The sequence below is a fragment of the Gossypium raimondii genome, chromosome 1 (assembly GCF_025698545.1).
Source record: "Gossypium raimondii isolate GPD5lz chromosome 1, ASM2569854v1, whole genome shotgun sequence".
In the NCBI taxonomy this organism is placed as follows: domain Eukaryota; kingdom Viridiplantae; phylum Streptophyta; class Magnoliopsida; order Malvales; family Malvaceae; genus Gossypium; species Gossypium raimondii.
This window is the reverse complement of record NC_068565.1, coordinates 49,874,944-49,894,734: the sequence shown is the minus strand read 5'-3', so window position 1 is coordinate 49,894,734 and position 19,791 is coordinate 49,874,944. Positions and strand designations below refer to the sequence as shown.

General features: G+C 31.8%; 3 protein-coding genes across 5 annotated transcripts; all 3 read right to left on the bottom strand.

Moving 5' to 3' along the window:
* Window positions 1–3,405: 3,405 nt before the first annotated feature.
* On the bottom strand, window positions 3,406–6,793 carry LOC105786335 (uncharacterized). 2 transcript variants are annotated; one of them, XM_052635326.1, is made up of 9 exons: window positions 6,739–6,793; window positions 6,548–6,636; window positions 6,158–6,333; window positions 5,446–5,513; window positions 5,211–5,312; window positions 4,941–5,096; window positions 4,731–4,850; window positions 3,983–4,112; window positions 3,406–3,911 (listed from the first exon to the last, which is right to left on the bottom strand). In XM_052635326.1, exons 2-9 carry the CDS (start codon window positions 6,622–6,624, stop codon window positions 3,796–3,798), a joined length of 945 nt encoding a protein of 314 aa, XP_052491286.1. In that variant the 5' UTR covers window positions 6,625–6,636; window positions 6,739–6,793; the 3' UTR covers window positions 3,406–3,795. The 2 variants fall into 2 exon arrangements, with proteins under 2 accessions (XP_052491286.1, XP_012468166.1); XM_012612712.2 differs by lacking the exon at window positions 6,739–6,793 and having other exon boundaries at window positions 6,548–6,732.
* A 1,341-nt stretch (window positions 6,794–8,134) lies between these two features.
* LOC105786334 (rho GTPase-activating protein 5) lies at window positions 8,135–11,095 on the bottom strand. 2 transcript variants are annotated; one of them, XR_008198889.1, is made up of 6 exons: window positions 10,451–11,095; window positions 9,769–9,889; window positions 9,575–9,694; window positions 8,988–9,218; window positions 8,351–8,904; window positions 8,135–8,175 (listed from the first exon to the last, which is right to left on the bottom strand). XR_008198889.1 is itself a non-coding variant. In XM_012612710.2 (5 exons), exons 1-5 carry the CDS (start codon window positions 10,834–10,836, stop codon window positions 8,413–8,415), a joined length of 1,350 nt encoding a protein of 449 aa, XP_012468164.1. In that variant the 5' UTR covers window positions 10,837–11,094; the 3' UTR covers window positions 8,135–8,412. The 2 variants fall into 2 exon arrangements, 1 of the variants encoding a protein (XP_012468164.1); XM_012612710.2 differs by having other exon boundaries at window positions 8,135–8,904; window positions 10,451–11,094.
* Window positions 11,096–16,484: 5,389 nt separating this feature from the next.
* Window positions 16,485–18,501, bottom strand: LOC105786333 (probable small nuclear ribonucleoprotein G). The gene is made up of 4 exons (XM_012612709.2): window positions 18,319–18,501; window positions 18,192–18,214; window positions 16,902–17,023; window positions 16,485–16,817 (listed from the first exon to the last, which is right to left on the bottom strand). The coding sequence occupies exons 1-4, from the start codon at window positions 18,351–18,353 to the stop codon at window positions 16,755–16,757; spliced, it is 243 nt and encodes an 80-aa protein (XP_012468163.1). The 5' UTR covers window positions 18,354–18,501; the 3' UTR covers window positions 16,485–16,754.
* Window positions 18,502–19,791: the final 1,290 nt, after the last annotated feature.

Here is a 19,791-nt window from a genome sequence, read left to right as displayed (position 1 = left end):
TGAAGGAGGACAAATTTCAAGCAAAAAAAAAAAAATACTACTCATAACCTAAGGAATCCCGTCTAAATCGATTGTTTATACAGCTTTTCCAGCAAATATTTATCAACAGTCGTTATTTCAGTTGATTTGGATGTATTCTTTCCAAGTCAAAAACTACAAAATACAGAAAAAAAAGTTGTGACGTAGAATGTACGGTATACCAAACTAGTAGTGAGTTGACTGCCGAGAAATCTGGAAAAAAAAGGAAATTCTGTAAGATTTTATCATCGATTTTCTCAAGAAACAGACAGGGTCTAGGCTAGAAAAAATTCCTGAGCAACGAGAGAGTTCTTTATTGCTATTTTTGGGCGCATGTAATTATAAAATTATAGGGAAATGGATATGAGAAAAGGAAAATGCTTCAAAAACAGAGCGCGGGTTTTTAATGGCGGCAGTTGGATTGATATTTATACAGTGAGGCCATTAGCTGCACCCTGCTTTAAACGACAACTTTGGTAGGCCTTTTTGAAATAATCAAGAATCGGGGGTATATTTGAGATTTACTCCGAAATAGGTAAAAGGATCTCTCCAGTCCCTCTCAATTTTAATTTCGACCAAATTGGCCCCTCTCTTAATTTATGCCAATTTCAAAAGTGAACAACCAATGACAATTAATCGCATCGTTAATGTTTTTCACCAATTTTACATAAATTTGACCAACATAATAACAAATTTATCTCTCATAATTTACACATTCTATCAATTTAGTCATAATTTAACAAATTTAGCCCGCAATATTTTTGCAAAGTGTAAATGTTGAGGCTAATTTTATTGAATTTTTTTAGAACCGAGATCAATTTAACTAAATATGTAAATATTGATAGCTAAATTTGTTATTATACTGATTAAATTTATGCACAATTGACGAAAGACATTAACGCTATAATTAATTGCCGTTAATTTCTCACCTTCAAAATTAACAAAGATTAAATTACTCCAATTTTTTTTGGAGGGACTAGAGAGATTTTTTACTGCTAAAATAAGTTTCGTTAAGGTCAAATTCTAAATTTAGCCCTTTTACTGTCATCAAATATAAGATTTTATCCTTTTATTTTATTTGTTTATTTCCGACTCTTGTTGTTTATGGTGCTAAATTTTCCATTAAGGTCAATTTATGAATTTTGAGATGCATCATGTAACGACCTTGTTTTTATTGGTGTCGAAAAATATGGTCTCGGAACCTCATTTTCGTAAACCAAATCCATAAATATTAAATATGAATATTTACAGAGTTAGTGTATAGATGAATTGAAATTTGATAAAATAATTTAGTAAGACCTAGGAACTAAATTATAAAAATTTAATCGTTATAGATTTTTAATTAGCTAAAGGCTTGACGAACTATATAGCAATTTCCCAAAGTATTAAATGGTTATAAAACTATTAGTTTTCATCTTGTAAGTGGATGATGATGAATCCGCTAAGTTAAATTAATAGTTTGATTATCGTAATTAAATTAGATTAATTTAAGTTAAACTAGATTAATTAAGCTTAATTGAACTATAAATAATAAAGAAAATGGGAAAGAGATTGATAATCGTCATCTTCTTCGCCAATTAACGGTCGAAAGAAGAAAGAAAAACCATTTAAAAGCTTTCACATTCAGCCATTAAATTGGTAAGAAATTCAAGTTATTTTCTTGTAATTTTTATAGATTTGAGGTCACGGGAGCTTGATTTAGCTAGCTAATGTACCAATTTGTAAAACTTTTAAAGTTTTAGAAAGTTACCGTTGCTGATTTCTTGAAGAATTAGGTGTGAATTTGATAGAAATTAAACTTAGTTTAAGAAAAAGACTAAATTGTAAAGTTTAATTGTTGATTTCGTATATTAGGGATCAAATTGAAAAAAAATGTAAATTTGTCATGAAATTTTGGTAGAAATAGTAGGTAGATGGTTATGCTTGTCCCGAGTTATGTATGACTTTGAATTTGAATATTATTTGGGACTTTGACACTGTGTTATTATGGAATTATTATTCGTAGCTAAAGACGACACAAGATTGCCGAGAGAGAAAGGAAAGGCGAGAGCCGACGATGACTGATGTGAGCTTACAGTTTGTATTTTTATGACCTGAGATCAATCTAATTGTTGCGTACTCGTGTTAAACTATATGATTTAGTAATAAGGTGAGTATATAATGCTTGTATGAGCTAAATTGTAGTGATTGATATAGTAAATGAAGATAGAGAACTAAATTGAATATAATAGAAAAGATTATGATTTAATTGATATGTGGTACATGTTATATGTTGTACTGGAATTCGAATTAATGATGAATTGAGAATGATAAAATGTGAATTGAACTATGCGATGAAATTGAAATTTGGTTACCTTATTAACTGTACGGGTTATACTTCGGTCTATTAGATGATGCACTTATGTGTCAGTATGATTGCTTCAGTTTATCCAATGATGCGCCTCGTGTGTTAATATATTTACTTTGGTACTTCCAATTATACACTTATGTGTCAGTATGATTGCTTCGGTTTATCTGATGATGTAGCTTATGTGTCAATATATTTGCTTTGGTAAATTCGATGATGCACTTATGTGCCAGTATGATTGCTTCGGTTTATCCAATCATGCACTATGTGTGCCAGTATAACTGTTTCAGATTGTCTGATGATGCACTATTTGTGCCAGTATCTTTCTTTCGGTTATCTAATCATGCACTGCTATGCCAGATAGAGATGCAAATTGATTAATTCATATATCTATATTGAAATCCGAGTCAGATCATTAGGATTATATAAACATGATTTGGCTAGGTTATATGGTGGATTGAAATGAAATGTGAGTTGATTTGGTACAATTACACACATATGAATTGTGATATTCAATGACATGTGAAAGATCATGCGAATTGGCTAGAAACGAGCCCTGGGGGTGATTGAGCAATAACGTGTCAATAAGCTGAGAAATGGTTGAAAACTTGATATAAATTTAAATTTAATAAAATGATTTTAACAATGTTAATCGTTGGACCTAAAATTTGAAATTTGAAAAGCAAAAGAACTAAAATCCTAAAAATAAAAGTATATGAACTAAATTCCAAATGAAAAATAAATAAGTGTTATCATAGTAATTCAATTAAATACTAAATCTTCTAAAGAAAAAAAAAGGCATAAGAAAAAATAAATAAGTGTTATCATAGTAATTTAGACCGAGTATTGCTTAGGCAAAAATCTAGTCTTCTATAAAGAAAATCCACTAACACAAATATAAAATTTTACTTATTCTACATGTGAGTTTGAGTTATTTAATACTCATATTCAATATGTATACGAGCATAAAAATATGAATTCGAAGTCTTACCTCAATTGGCATGAGCATTGTTACCAATACAGAAAGACATAGATTCAAGTACGTTGAAACTCATTATCCTCCTGTTTATGGATTGGAAAATGATATAATTAAAATCTATAACGAAATTGTTAAAAAAAGAAAGAAAAAACATCCGAAAGGTTGAATATATACAAGTCGAGTATTTAACACACTCTCGAATTGAATGATAATTTTAAAAAATAAAGATGCCAAAGAAAAAAAACAATAAGAATTAAGAAATACACAATTAACAATGGACTGCAACAAATGCTTCAGTCTCAGAGGATTAATTCATCAAATCTAGATAATGTTTGAAGCCTAGAACCAAAAAAGATCCAGACATGCCTCTGCTAAATGCACATTGCGAAATTTGCCAATTGCATCCCATATATCAATAATCTATCAAAAATAAATACCGCCCAAGTTTCAGCTATTGTTCAATTATGCCACGTAGGGGTAGAACTGCATCAGTTCCGGAGACGCAAACATCTTCAACAAACGGAATGGTTTTCCGTACGGTCAATTTCATTGGTGTATTTGCTTCACCTAAGAATGGAACATTAACGTTTTAGCAACCATGTATTCTACAAGCAAACCGACGAGAATCAGAATCCAACCTCTAACAATTTCATCATTTTCTACACAAATGGCGGCGTAATGAGAACCGGCAACTTCCAAGAGCGCAAATAGGCAATTGTTTGTGAGGTTCCCGGGATCATTGGATGATTCAACAATAACCTCAGATGCCTGAAAATGTTACTAGCGTTAATAGAAAAAAAAACAAGATATAATTCAGTTTAAAATACACGGAAACGATCGAAAAGCTAAAAGCTTTGTGTACTTCTATTCGGTAAAAGTATTTTGGAGCTTGTTGTACTAAGAGTCAGATTCCATTTTGCCCCCTTTACACAAAAAATGGACCAATTAATCCGTGTACATTAAATCAAAGAGCAAATTGGTCTTTCTTATTAAAAATCTCATCCATTTCTACTATTAAAAACGAACATGGCTAACAAAATAATCAGACAGTTACACCTGACGTGAATGATTAATTTGTTTTTTTATCTAACGTATGGGGACTAATTTGCTCATTTTTTGAGTAAAGGGGGCAAAATGCAATCCGACTCCTAGTATAAAGTCCTCCATGCTACTTTTAGCATGCTACTTTTAGCACGTCTCTTCTTTTACTCTTGTTGTTAAACTTCCGATCGAAAAGCTCAGCAATAAGGTGAAATGACTAACTCAACGATGCTTTTAGTTTTAGTTTTTACAGGACTAAATAAGTAATTTCAATTTATAACTCCCCACATTCATATTGTGACATAGACGATGACGTTTGTGGACTCATAAAGTTCGGGTACAAACCTCGGAAACTGAGTTCCCTGGCAGATGAAAACACCTTAAAGTTGAAGTCCTAAACTGAATGGTAAAGGTCTTGAAAGGCATAGCTGAGAAGCCTTTTCCCAATGCCTTTACATATGCTTCCTGAAAAAGATATCGGGATTCTCGAACACTTGAGAAAAAACATGTATGCAATACTTATTTTATATTCCAACCATGATAGATCTTGTTTACCTTGAGAGTCCATAGTTTAATAAACTCCTGACGCCGAACTTCAGGGTCTGATATAGAAGTTAAAAGTTTTACTTCATAAGGTGAAAAATAGCGTTGAGCAAATGCTATAATATCGTTCTTTAGTTTTCGTTGCTTCTCTTCAACATCAATGCCAATCTACAATTAGGTAAGAAATTTGCACCAAGTTTGATTACACAAAGTAGCAAAACTTACAACAAAGACAAACTGACACTCATCATGTAAGAAGAAAAAGAATGGAAATCAACTTACCGGCGCATTGATTGTCACACCGCAAGCAATCATCGAAGATGTGTGTGAGATATTGAAATGCAAAGGTGGTGGGCTGAAGTTGTCATCTCTATGCCACTCCACCTATTTAGATGCGCCAAAAAACACAATTACGAGCACGCGAGAATACAAAATGACATTCGAAAAGATGAAACGGAGGGATAAGAAAGCAAACAAAAGGGTTGCAAATGCTTTACTAATCCAAGTTGGAACTTACCTCAGGTTTCCCGTAGATATTCTTCCTAAACTTCAAAGATCTTGGATTGATTTCACAATTTGTCTGATCTAGCAATACACAGACTATGTTAGTAGTCTATGCAGAGCATGTCATATAGGAAATCTATAGTCTTTAAAATACAAATGCCGAAAACATGCTTTGCAGATAGGCATTTTCGCATTGCTAGAAGGCCATTACATTTTACACCACTTACAAAAAGAACACATGAAGCTTAAAAATAATACTAAGAACAACAAGCAAGACTATTCCTTCGGTTCGAGATCATGAATCCTAATCGCAATTCTAAGTAATATCTTGAACCTTCACGTGTTAAAGAGAAAATCAAAATCACATACTAGGATTCTAGCAGTTATTTTCACCCCTAATAAGATGGTGAATGCAACATTTATCTAGACATCACGGTATATGACCTTCCGATGATCTTCTAAAAGGAACATAGAAAAACTTGAGAATCCCCGTGATGAAAACATATCCGTATCCTACACTAACTCTCTTAAGCCGAGTAACATAGCACACATTGATATATTAAACAGGAATTGAGTAATTTTAGTTACATTAAAACCAATAACTTGATCTAATTCTGACTAAACAAAAGCATACTAGCTTTTTTTCTTATCAATTACAACACATTCAAAGATAAAAGAATGATATGAATAAAATAATAAGCAGAAAAAAGAAAAAGGGAACCTACATCTGGCAATGGTAGTACGAACCAAGGCTCTAGCAAGCAAGGCTCTTTTCTTGAGCTGATCTCCACTCATACGATTAACATTCTCTCTTTCACATGGCGATAAGAGCTCAGAATATCGATTTAGAAGAGCCACACTTTTCACTTCGTCAGGCAATATATACCAAAAATGGGTTTCCCTTAAAATAAAATAAGAATCAATGAAAAGAAAGTTCAGAATTTTAGCACAGATGTTAGAGCTTGGAACTCCAACTAGAACCCATGGAAAATCACCAAAAAAAAAGGCAAATTTGGGAGGTACCCATATTAATTGAGTGCAAATATAACATAAATTCTAAATTAAAAGTAACAAATTGGGGAAAAACAGACGGACAGAAAGAAAGAAATCGTTACCTTGGAGAAGGAAGTTGAATGGGAACCAGAGGCGGCAAAGCAGAAGAAAAATTTCTCTGACAGCATCGTATATTCATCTTCAAGTTGAGCTTCATATGGAAACAAAAACGAATTCCTAAGTGAAATTGAGAAAAAAAATTAGCAACATTAAGTTAGGAAAAGGCAGCAAATTGAGTTTGACTCTGCGTTACTTCTTAAGAAAAGCGTTAACGTTAATCTACAGGTGGGCTGGAAATTGGACTGAATTAGTTTCCTTGTTCATGGATATGCTCTTAGTCCAACTTATTATTAGTCCAAAACTATGACGTATTATAGTTTAATCTATCTACTTAAATTTTATACCCGTGTAAGTAAGTTTTGGATATAAAAATTCAAATAACGCGGAGACATTGACTCGAGAAAATCTACTTTGAGTTAAATGATCACTTTTATTAGAGGAGTTGTAGCTTAACAATTTGAATTGTAAAAATTTATTGTTTTATCCGCTGCTGAATTTTTTGATAAAAACGAGTCAAAAGAAAAAAAATGTGACAAAAAATAGTTTTTGTTTACCTTGAGCAGTTTTGATCAACTCTTCAATCCAAGTTCATATGAGGTTGGCTTGAATTAACTTTAGGGCTTGACTAGTAGATTTAAATATTTTGATCATGTATGGTTCGATTTTTCATTCGGGTGTTGTAGCTTAAAGATTTTAATTTCAAATTCAGCCTTAGAGGTGATGTTTTTCGACTTTTCTCATTTGTTTGCTTGAATTACTTATTGTTAGCCTTGTTGGAGTTATATGCTCTTTATCATGACTTTATATTGTGATGTAGTAATAAGAACTTTAAATATAATGAATCTTTTAAGTGAACTCTCAAGTCTCGTAGCTTTTACATGTTTTAAACAGGATTTTTATATGTCTCATTTATTTTCTTGTTTTATGGTTACCATGGCTGATTTTGCGCTAATTGAAGATGTATTATCTTATTGTATTTGCGATAAGTGTCAACTTGTATACATTGAGGAAGAAAGAGCAACAATGGCGCTTTCGCGATTTTGCACTGGTTTGGATTAACTTTTATATAAAAATCTAATAAATATATTGATTTTTTTGTTATCATAAATATAAATTTAATTATTATTTTATATAAATAATTTTAAATAATTTAATTCAAAAAGAGTCATTTTAATTTATTATTAAAAGACCAATTTATATTTTATTATTTAATATAAATATTTTTATAAATATATTTTAAACTAACATCTCTAATATTTTAAACACTTTAATATTTTTAACTTTCATTTAACATTAATATAAATTTAATTACTTTATTATTTAATACAAATATTATTTTATTTTTTATTATATATACACTTGCTTTAATTTAGTGCTCTTATGATTATTTTCTACTTTCATCCCACCGTCACCGCTACAATTGAATCAAAACACACATCCCAACATTGTTTTAATGTCACCGGTACAATACTAAATTTCATTTTTACAAGAACTATTTTCACCGTCATCATTGATTTAAATCTCGCCGTCCATCCAAAGCTATGCAAACTTTTGGCAATCAGACAGTCACAAGAACATGAAAAATCATGTTTGGGGTCAGCAACACAAAGAATCTTTGATTGATTATAAACTGTAAAAACAAAGGTACCATGAAACAATACATGTTAGAAATTAGTAGAGCAAATGTCAGAATGATTCTAATGAAAATGGTTAAAAGAATTTCCACCCAAAGTCGCATTTTAAGACACATGAAACCCAAATACACAATAATTCCAAATGTAAATGAAACCAAAACACATCATTACCGACATTTATCGGTCGGCATTCCCCGACCCCCCCTCCGACTACGACCTAGCATTTAGGCCATTCACCTCCAAGCTTCGCAAAGCTCAGCTCTCGAATTTACGAGGTTGACAATCCGTGTTCCCTTGCTCTTCTCTTCGAGTCCTGATTCAAGATCCGCCATGGACCGTTCATTCGCCTTCTTCGATCCTTTCTTTACGCTTTCAGATGAACTCCGGAGACTACCTTCTCGGGAAACCATAATGCAAGGGCGGTTATCAACTAGAGATCGATTTCCAGCACTAATGTTCTCTATCGAAGCTAAACTTTGAGAGTTTCTTTCTGTAGTTGGAACAAATGATTTCTCTCCTTCACCTTCGTTTTTAACCTCATTATTGACATCGTTGCATAGTTGTGAAGAGCTTTGCGGTCCATTCTTATCGGAAGGCTCTAACGGAAAATTGGAAGTAGAGTCTACCATAGAATCTTGTCTTGCTTTTAGAGTCCTAATAATAAGTGTCTTGAGAAAATTCATCACTTGGACCGCATGCATCAATGCAGTTAAAGGATCCGACAACTGCAATGAACAGCAGTAATATCAGTATCCGATAATTGAACATGAAACCCGACATTTAAAACTACTGAAAGATATTAACTCACTTGTGTCATGTTTGGAGCAAACACCATGGCGACATTACGTGCATTCATCTTGTTTAGATGTTCCAGTTCCACGACATCGGCCATCAAATTTATTGTCCAATCGAGTAGAGCAGCTTCTGTCGGAGGAAGAAGCCTTACAAGCCGAGCACACTCTTCCTCGGACTGTGATTTTATTACCAGTTCTGGAGGAAGAGAGTCCAAGACACCACTAGGAAGTTCCCTAAACCAAGCCTGCAGATTTATAAACACATCAACCATATGGCAATATATCACAGTCCAACATGACAAGTTCTTGATGACATCTCCGAATACAATACACACACGCATACACATACATATGTACATACATATATGCATACATACATGCATACATACATACATACATACATACATACATACAGCTGCTTTTAAAGAGAAAGAAAATACCTTTATAAGACCAGCCAAGCAATGCACGCATTTATAAACACATCAACCATATACAACATATCAGTTCAACATAAGAAATTCTTGACAGCAACTCAGCATACAATACACACATACATACATACATACATAAATACAGCCGCTTTTAAAGAGAAAGAAAATACCTTTATAAGACCTGCCAAGCAATGCACATCTATTCCATCTGGTATTACTCCTCTATTTAGTTGTTCTCTAACATACTCCTCCTGACTGTTCTCGGCATTAATTCGGAAAATCCCTTCGGCCTAAACAAAAAGAATTGGATAATCCAAGCAATTTTCATAGCAATAGCAGAGTAAAGATAGATATGATCACATACCTGGAGGCCACCTTTGTCATATAAATGCCTTTGCATCAATAGTAGGATTGTTGGCACACTATTTCCTCTACAATCGAACGAAAGCTGCATAGACTCTGTCGAAACACCGAACACATTCGCACTGCACAACAATGTTGTCTTAGTTAATGAAATGAATTCAGCCACACACACACTGTTGATAAAGTCTTTGACATCTATGATCACATAGCACGGTATCAACCATGGATTTAAATAGCAGCCACAACACGATATTCGCACCGTCGCCGATATTCAATGCAATTGACAGTCATTTAAATCCTTTATAAACAAAGTTTAGAAAGGACTCTAAAAGAAATCAAATCATCATAGAAAGCTCCTAAAATGAATTGATGTTTACATTTATTTACAACAATAGTTTCTTCATATTTAGGTAATAAAAACCGGAAATATTCCAATCTTAGCATCAGCAACCTTCAACAAAGACAGTATAAAAGTTAAAGCATAGTGAATTATATGAATGTGAAACAAATATCAAGAAAATAAGCACATTAACCAATATATAACCAAAACCCCAGAAAATTTTTCTTTATTGACAATCAAAAACAATTTAATCAAGACAGAAAGACTCAAAATTGAAACAAACCCAGATGATAAATTTTCAAGAACCAAAAGAAAAGAAGAAGAAGAAAAAAGGAATCTTTACCTAGCACTAGGGGCTTTCCTGGGGACCTCAGGTTCAAACTCAACCGGCAAACCAAGAAAACCATGGAACCTATCAAAAGTCACATGAGCAACATGCTTAACATTGGTGGGCAACCCAATTTCCATTGCACAAAGCTCTTTACTTCCAGAAATGCTACAACCAATCACAGACTTCCTAAAAGCAGTCACCAAAATCGTTACCAAAGGCAGCTGCTGTTCACCTCCTTTATCCCTTCCTCTCCTTTCTCCCACTTGCCTGTTCTCTTCTCCTTGATCACTTCCTTGGGCTGTAATGCTCATTGAGGTGTTAATAAGGCCATGTTGTGTGGAAGTGGGGCTTGAAGATGAAGAGAAGTGAGATGAAGATGATTGGAGCACTTCAGTCATTGTGTTTTCTTTATTGGGGACAAGGATTTACACCCAAGAAACAAATCCCAAAAAGAGTTTCTTTGAAAAAACTTAATGCAATAATAAGATATCAAGATTTGGTGTCAATGTAGAGTTTGATTCAAGGCAAGATTTTGGATGGTAACAAGCAACCATCATCATTTTTCAAGGTTTTTTTTTCTTTTATGCTCTTTTCAACTTTTTTTTAAAAATGGAAATAGATTGAGGATTGAATAAGCAATGTTAAAAGATTGAAAATTTTAGTTGAAGATTAATGAGAAGTGGTTGTAGGCGGAAAAGGAATTGAAGAGGTTCAGAGAAGAAATAGAAGAGAGAAAAAGGATACCACCTTTCATTTTAGGCTTTATTATTCTATAAAATAAATTGAGGGGGTGATTCTCTACGATTAACTAAATTGTCTTTTTGTTTCGAAAGCCAATCAAATATCGAAACGTATGCTTTTAAGCTTTGACAGTAGTTGACTGGTCATTAGTGGGCTCTTTTGGGTAGTAACGGTTCCTTCGGAAAAAGGATTTAGTTTAGTATTTTTTTTAATTAAACTAAAATCGAATAAAACATTATTTAGTTGGAATCCTTTGGATTTATTAATTTTAAATATATTTTTATATAATATTATTAGACTTCTTAAAAACTTGAATTCCGCCAAAACATAAAATTTTTAAATATCCTTTTGTAATTCATGCTAGCTTTTTGATTTTTTTATGTATTTTTAATTTTTGAATAATTTTGTAAATTTTAAATTATTCGTGGCATATGACCCAAATGGTGTCATATCAACATCAAATATGCATGAATTGTAACACGAGTTATTACGCTAATATTGTTAAAAAATGACTTAATGGTATAAAAGACCCTTGAGTTTTTTGTTTTTGTTTTTGTTTTTTTTGAAAAAATCAATTAAGCTATTGCGACTTTTTTACACCTAATTGAGTCCTTCAACTAACATTTTCTATCAAAAAACTCCTTTGACCAATGTCGACCGTTTCAGCAATAACGTGACACTCCATGTCAGCGACAATCTCGTCAAGAAAAAAAATCAAAAAAATTTTTAAAAAATTAAAAGAAATGTTTATTTTTTATTGGAATGAGCCTGAACATATGATTGTCCAGGTTCATTCATTTTGAAGCTTAATTTTTAAAAACATTAGAAAAGTGTTTTTTTTTTAATCTTATAGATTTAGATGTATTCATACATTCTAAAAAAAACTTTACAGTTAATACAATTAAAATTATTTATATTTATTTTATAAAATATTTTTATTTTTATACATCCTAAAAGGTATCGATACAATTAAAATATCGATACACATATTAATTTTTAAAGAAAAATATTTTAATATTTTTTAAACCTTATATAATTTAAAAGTTGTTTTGAATGAATATGGAAATATTACTGTTCAAATTTCATGCAAATTTGGACAATCATATATCTATATTTATTATGGACTTAACTTCTTAAATGATTTTTTTTTGAATTTTTGAACTTTATTTAATATTTTTATAAATTTTAATAATGTTTTAAAATTTTATAACAATTTTAAAAATATTTTTTAAAGAAATTAAACTTTGAAATGAATCAACTTGAACAATCATATGTTCAGGTTCATTTCAGTAAAATAAATAAATATTTCTTTTAATCTTTTTATTTTTTATCGATGTGACATTACCACATCAGTAATTATTGCTGACACGAAGCACCACGCTAGTGCTATTAACGGCCACATTAGCGTTATAACAATCGATATTGGTCAAATGAGGTTTTTTATGGAAAATGTTAGTTGAAGGACTCAATTTTGTGCAAAACTGTTGCATAGGTGTAATTGATTTTTTTCAAAAAAGTACGAGGGCCTTTTATACCATTAAGCCTTAAAAATTTTAATTTTTTTAGTCAATATTTCCGTTAAAAACTTATTTAACTCTTTTTAAAAAGTTAAGGGTAACTAAATAAATAAATAAAAATAATTGCCAAATTGACAAAAAAAATGCAAACATTGATAATTAAATTTATCATAGATATACATATTATAAGGAAAAGAATTAGAGGACTATTTCATAGAAGTGCATTTTGGCATGAGATTAACAACAGTGGGTCTTTCATTGGAAATCCCGACCTGGTAGGTGTAAGAGCTATTATTTTATTTTTTGGTGAATTATAAGAGGAGAGTAAAGCCTTAATAGCAACACAACTCAAACTCAAATCACACCTAAAACAATGAACACTCTGATCATCAAGCTAACACACGGGATTTCAAGAGCTATTATTCTTTGGTTGAGTTACATTGTAGATGAAGCAATCAATACATGAATAAAAAGGAACCGTCCTCTTTTCAAAAAGGGTGTTTGATTGAGGAGCGTCGTCCGTTTGTGCCTTTGTTCTTTCAAATTTGAACCCAACATAGTGGCCATCGGAAATAAAGATGGCTGTCTTTGCGGCGGCTTTGCCTTTTTTTAGGCCTTTCTTAAGTGATCGTTAATCCCCCCCACCAACGGGATGAACCCTTTTTCTTTTTTGCAACCAACGGGATCAACTTTGACATGGGATAATATAATTTTTTACCCTTGAACTTGATAATTAAGTTCATTTTGGTACTTATATTTTTTTTTACACTTTATCATTTGAGCTTAACAATTAGATTCATTTTTATCTTTAAATTTTTAAAATTTGATGACATCACTTGAAAATTTATATAAATTTTAACGTAATGATATGGTACAATCTTAAATTATTATGTTTAATGCTTAAATAATTCGATCGTTTTAACTATGGACCAACAATAATTAAATAAATAATTAAAATATCATTAAAATCTAAAAAATATTAAACCGGTTCAACTTATTTCATAAAATCACATGATCTATTTCATTTTTCATACAAAATTCTATCAACATTTGATGAATCAAATATAAAATTGAGAATAAAGAGAGAAATGCTCGTAGGTAAATCAGAATAAGTGCAAGAGTCTTGAGTATTCTTCAATCGCAAAGCTTTAACGTCGAAAATAAATAAAAAAATCCACAAATAAAAATAAAAATGAAGATCTAACCTAACTTTTTAAGAACTAGAAAATAGAAATCTACTCGAATCCATCCCTAAGAAAAATATCATCTACTACCTATTCTCCTCCCTAAAATAAGAGTAAAGATTGGTTACTCTTTGTAAATGTAGGAATTATTGTTGTAACAACTTACAAATGTTTTTCAAGATTTAATGAAAGATGCATGCATCATTTTAATGCATATTGTATGCTGTAAAAACTGTCGATTTTTGTCTCGATTTTTTATTTTTACCAATTTTAAGTATTTTTCGAGTCAACCGGTTCAACCCTTTTGTTTGGACCATTATATCGACCGGTTCTCAGCCTGTTTGATCCGATCTTGTTCCAGTAACACTGATCACATCATTAAATCTTAATAGAATTCAAATTTAAAAAAAACCAAAATAGATCTACTTGTTAAGTTCAATTATGAAAATGGAGAAAAAAAAATATTCTTACCTTTTATAACGTGAATAATTCACATACTTTAAGCCAAGTTAGTATAATGTCACTTATTTAAAAATGCAAAATTATCATGCTTATATGGATTTACGTGAATTAACTTTCTTTACAAAATATCTTGAAACACCTCAATTTGGAGTGAAAATCTCATTAACCTTTCGTGTTAACTGCTTTAGCTATTTGGGTCAAATTACTCACGTCACAAAGTAGGGTTAAGGGCCCTTTGTATAGGTGAAGCATTTACTTACGGTTAATGTAAGTATAACAGTAGAAGTGAGATTAAATGTTATAACGATACTGTAGCGTAAGATAAAAAAATAAACACATCGTATTGAAGATACGTTCATAAAAAGGGTCCTAACTTGCATAAAGTTAAAGTGAAAAGTAGAGGATCAAAATTAATGGACCCTGCCCCAAAATCAGGTCAGGTTTACGAACGTTAACGGAATAAAAGTTCAATAATAGATTTTACTTTATAGCCCTATTATAGCTACCTAATTGACAAAAAAAGTGTAATTTAGGGACTAAACAGAAAGTTAACCCATATATTACTTCACGTAATGTTTTATTAGATATTAAAAAAGTCCCTCAAAGTTAAAACCAAAAAACAGATTTACCTTTAATAACATTGCCCCCAGAAATTTAAGGTTTAAATCTCATTACTTAGTTAAATCCATATTATATATATTTTAAATTAAATTGAGTTAAACATTCACTCTCATCTAAACCCTAAATCCCAATTTCACTAGAATTATAATATGAATTGGTCACGTGGCTTTGTTTTACTCCAACTTAAACTCCCCATACCAAAATTATAAATATACAGTGATTGATTATACATTAATTATTAAATTCCAAATTCAACCCTTTTTTAAAGAAAATATTTTAAATACTTCAATCGGGCTAAGCTCTGTCACACGCACGACTATATAATCTTTATTTTCACCTTTTACTCAAATTTATTTTAATCCAAAATTGTTTCCAGTTTGTTTTAAATGTTCCATAAACTTGAGTTAAGTCTAATTTTGATTGAATAGCATGGAAATAGTTGCAAATGAATTATTTGGTTATTTTTATTAAATTGTGAATGATGTCAAATTTTTATAATTATGGTATCTTATAGTTTATACCGGACGACTGGATCGAATCTAGGGTGTTGCATTTAGTGATTTACCAATGGATATGATGTTATCCTTTTGAACTTGCCGATTCAAATCGGTTTGCAAATCATGGTATGCTCTCTTTAGTGGCAACACCTTCATAACCATGCATTTGGATCGAAGCCGTCAACACCGTTGTCACAAGGAAGATATCTTCATTATTAGGAGAGGATCGACGTCGAAAGTTTCCTTCTCAATAATCTCTAATAATGATTCTTTTGATCGTAGCTTTGATTTGTCTTTAGATTTCTTTGACGGGTCCTGGAGATATAATTTAAATGATGTATACCATTGTGATGGTCTTATATCTATTTGCCAAATTATAATGATGTATACCAAGGAAACTTTTATCCTCCTGATTTCGAGTCTGAAACCCGAGATTAAAACTTTTTTACTTTTTTAGTTTCGGATATAATCTCCTAAACCATCGATGTGAAGCTATGCAGATAAGTAGTAGAAAACTCGGAAGAACCAAATATAATGTCAGCGGTAGCTTCTATGTTGGATCGTACAATGTAGAAGTTTACACATTAGGAACTTATTCATGGAGACAAGTAAAACGAGGCAAGTTCAATAGCATAAATTCGGGAGACATTTGCAGTTATACTACTAAAAGCTTTTACAGATTGATTCATTGGAAAGGCGAATATCATGATAGCATAGGTTTTGACATCATATCATTCGACTTGGGTGATGAAGAGTTTCGAAGAATACGACTACCAGATGATGTAGTTTTCGATTTCAATTTTCTAATGTGGGATGGAAGCTTGGGTATAGGTGTAACTAAAAGAAATCATATGAACATATTTGTGAAGAAAGAATACAGTGTGACAGATAAAAGTTCCCAATTTCGAATTTGAAAAGCATGGGTGTAGTGTAGAAGGAGCGCATTGACAGTTCGGGAAAACAATGAAGTTATTATGGTGGAAAACCTAGGACTCAATAATGAAATGGTGTCTTACAATCCTGGTAAACACGAATTTAAGAAGTTTAAGATTCATAGGCATCTGATATTTGATGGTTTTGATGCTTTCGTTTACTTGGAGAGCCTTGTTTCCGTCAAAGTGATAATAGATCAAAGGATAGCGAAAAGAAAGAACAGAATCCATGGATATCAATCTAACAACTTCCTACGAATTCTCGATCATGTAACATATGAAGCCCGAAGCTAGCAGGCTAGACACAAAGAGTGAAAGAGATACAGAAAGTGAAATCCAAGTTTTGGAACGAAAAACCTGAATTACTGCATCCGGCCTACGGGCTCAAGTGCTTCAACAGTAACAACGCTATTTCCTCTGATCACCTGCAACAAATTGATACCACTTAAATGAGGCAAATGATCGAAGTATTATATCTTTAGTGACGGTTTAAGCATTACGAGACTCACCACCATGCCTATGTCAGTTTTCTCATTGCCATTCACCTCAACGGTGTTGTCAACTACTAGGTTCATAAACTGATCAAATCCGCGAAGTGTACCAACAACCAACCGATTTGCATTCAGCTTAACTGCAGTTTTAAGCATGATAGAGTTCTTAAGATTCAAAATTGTAATATAGAATTTATGTAAACCAACAATCTCAAAGCTCATAAGCCAAACATTTACTTTTGTTATCTCATTTATAAATATTGTATTTTACATATTGCGACCTAACACAACTGCAACTTACAAGAGCGAGTAAAAGCATAAAGCAAAGAATTCCTGACTCACTAAATCAAAGAGGTATTAGAAAATACCGTAACAATTCATAGCCAAATCTACAACCAACAGTAGCTCATGAATTATTCAATCTCTTTTATTTTTTCTTTTGATGACAGAATGCTTCAATCTTCAATTATGGTCAATACTATGTTCTCAAGGATGCAATTTTATGACTATTAACATCCAGAAGAGTCCAAAAGATTGAAAAACATACAGAAAAACAACCACAATTTTTATTAAACGTGAAAGTACACCCCGAGACAAGGGATTAAAATCTTATGTATGTTGCTCCGACTCTTTGTTTTTGTTGAGGAACCTGTGTAGCTGTGTCCAACACATGGATCTGGAGCCTCCAATGATACTCCAAATAAATAGAGAATCTTCGAAAAATCAGACCATAACTGTTTTGGACACATACACATATCCGATACTCGCACCCGTGTCAAAGTAACATAGGCTCCGACTATTATTTTTTCCTTAAAATATGAGAAATACTTGGACTTGTGAGCGAGGACATGACCCTCTAAGGATCTTCCAAATACATTAAAGAACCTCAAAAGAAGTTACAACATATCCGTGCACAACACCCATACGCTAATTCGAAGTAATCTAGGTCTTGATACCTAAATGTATGCAATCTAATACCTAATCAAATGTTGCATAACATACAAATTCTTTAACTATCACAACCCAGAAACAGGCATTCTAATGAACCAAAAATATGAAATTCCATATTGCAGGGCATACGCAGGTCTCAATTCTCAAATACTCGTCACAACTGAAAAAATAAATGTAAAAATGGAACCAAGAGCCATTTATCATCGTGCATGCGAAACTTAACAAACGGAATTGCGGCTTAAGCGAGCTACTACCGGAAACAAGCAACAAAAAATGAATATAAACTAACTTCAACTAAATTTTAGTATGGAATTGAAATAAGTAGAAGCAAAGCATAAAAAAAAATGAAAAACTTACTCTGGAGCTTCTTGTCCATGTACCTGTTATAAGCAAGATAAAAAGAAAATAAAAAAACAAAAAATCCAGGGAAAAGAGATTCAAACAAAGAGAAGCATTGAAATAGGAGCGTGAAAAAATAAGTTACTTTTTGAGATCTGGAGGCTGGCCGGATCTGCTCATTGTGAAAGAGGTTTGCTCAACTACTGATTTAGAGCGTAGGGCTTTAGGGGAAGACGAAGAGTTTAATGTTTTGATTATTGGAGTCAAAAATGAAATCCTTACAAATTGTTGGACGTCATCAAGTCTCCCTCCATTGATTTTCTTGAGTAAAATTATTCGTTTCAAAAATTAATAATAAGTTTTTGAATTTATTTATGTTTAATTAGTATGATTAATATTTATTTTTAAAATATTTTTTAAACCTTTCAATATTATTAAAATTATTTGATGGTACATTAATGCATCAATTATATTTTCAACATATATAATATTATTAGAGTCTAAACCTTAATCGAAGATGGAGTTTATTAGATTTTTTTTTTGGTAAATACACATTTTCGTGCATACCAAATGTTTATACGAGGGGAATGCATTTATTTATAGTTGAATTTTTCTAGATTCAGCGGTACAGACCAAATATATTAATTGTTGAGATTAATGTTTATCTACAATATGAGTGTCTTAAGAGATTTAAACACTAAACAATTCTATCTCTACACTTGTTCATGGGTTGGGCTACCCATCTAGGTCTAAAAGCCCATAAAAATTTTGGGAGGGTTTGGGCAAAAATATTAAGCCCGTTTAAAATATGAGTCGAGCTCGAGCTTTAACATTCAAGGCCCAAGCTCGACCTGTCCTGACCCATTTTTAAGTTTATAATATTTTATAGTATGTAATTTAGAACACATTAAAAAATAAACATATACTAAATATATAATACTACTCAAATGTAAGCATTAAAATAATGTTAAAGATGACTATATAAAAAAATTTAATAAATAAAAACTGTATAAAATTATTAAATATTAAAATAAAATAAAAAAATATTAAAAAAATAAAATGGGCTTTGGTCAATCTTTGCAAATATGAGCATGTTTGAGCAAAATCTTAAGCCCATATTTCAAGTCGGGCTGAACTTGGGCAAACATAAATTATGTTAATATCATGTTTAGGCCCGGCCTGACGCGACTCATGAGCACCTCTACTTATTCCTCAAGATTTACGATATTTACCCTGGCAACTCCAGTTTTACTAGAGTGTTTCATTAGGCTAGCAAAGCTTCAAGTAGACGGGTTTCTCCACGTGTTCCATAAATTAGGTCAGTTCAAGTGAGTTAAATGAGTCTCATTTAATTAGTTGACCTCTATGGGACTCTTCATGTGTATTCATCTCAGACTTTGAACCGCGACCCATAACACTAGTATGATTGAATAACAAACTATGCTAAACAAGAAGTTCACTAGTCCAAATATATCATTATATGAAATTTATGAAATTTGAGCCTATTTATTCTTGATGTGAAACATATTATTATATGATTTTGATAGATGCATCTATAAATCTACAAGATAGTCACATGTGCATTATCAACTCACAATCCATCGTTTACAAGATTGCT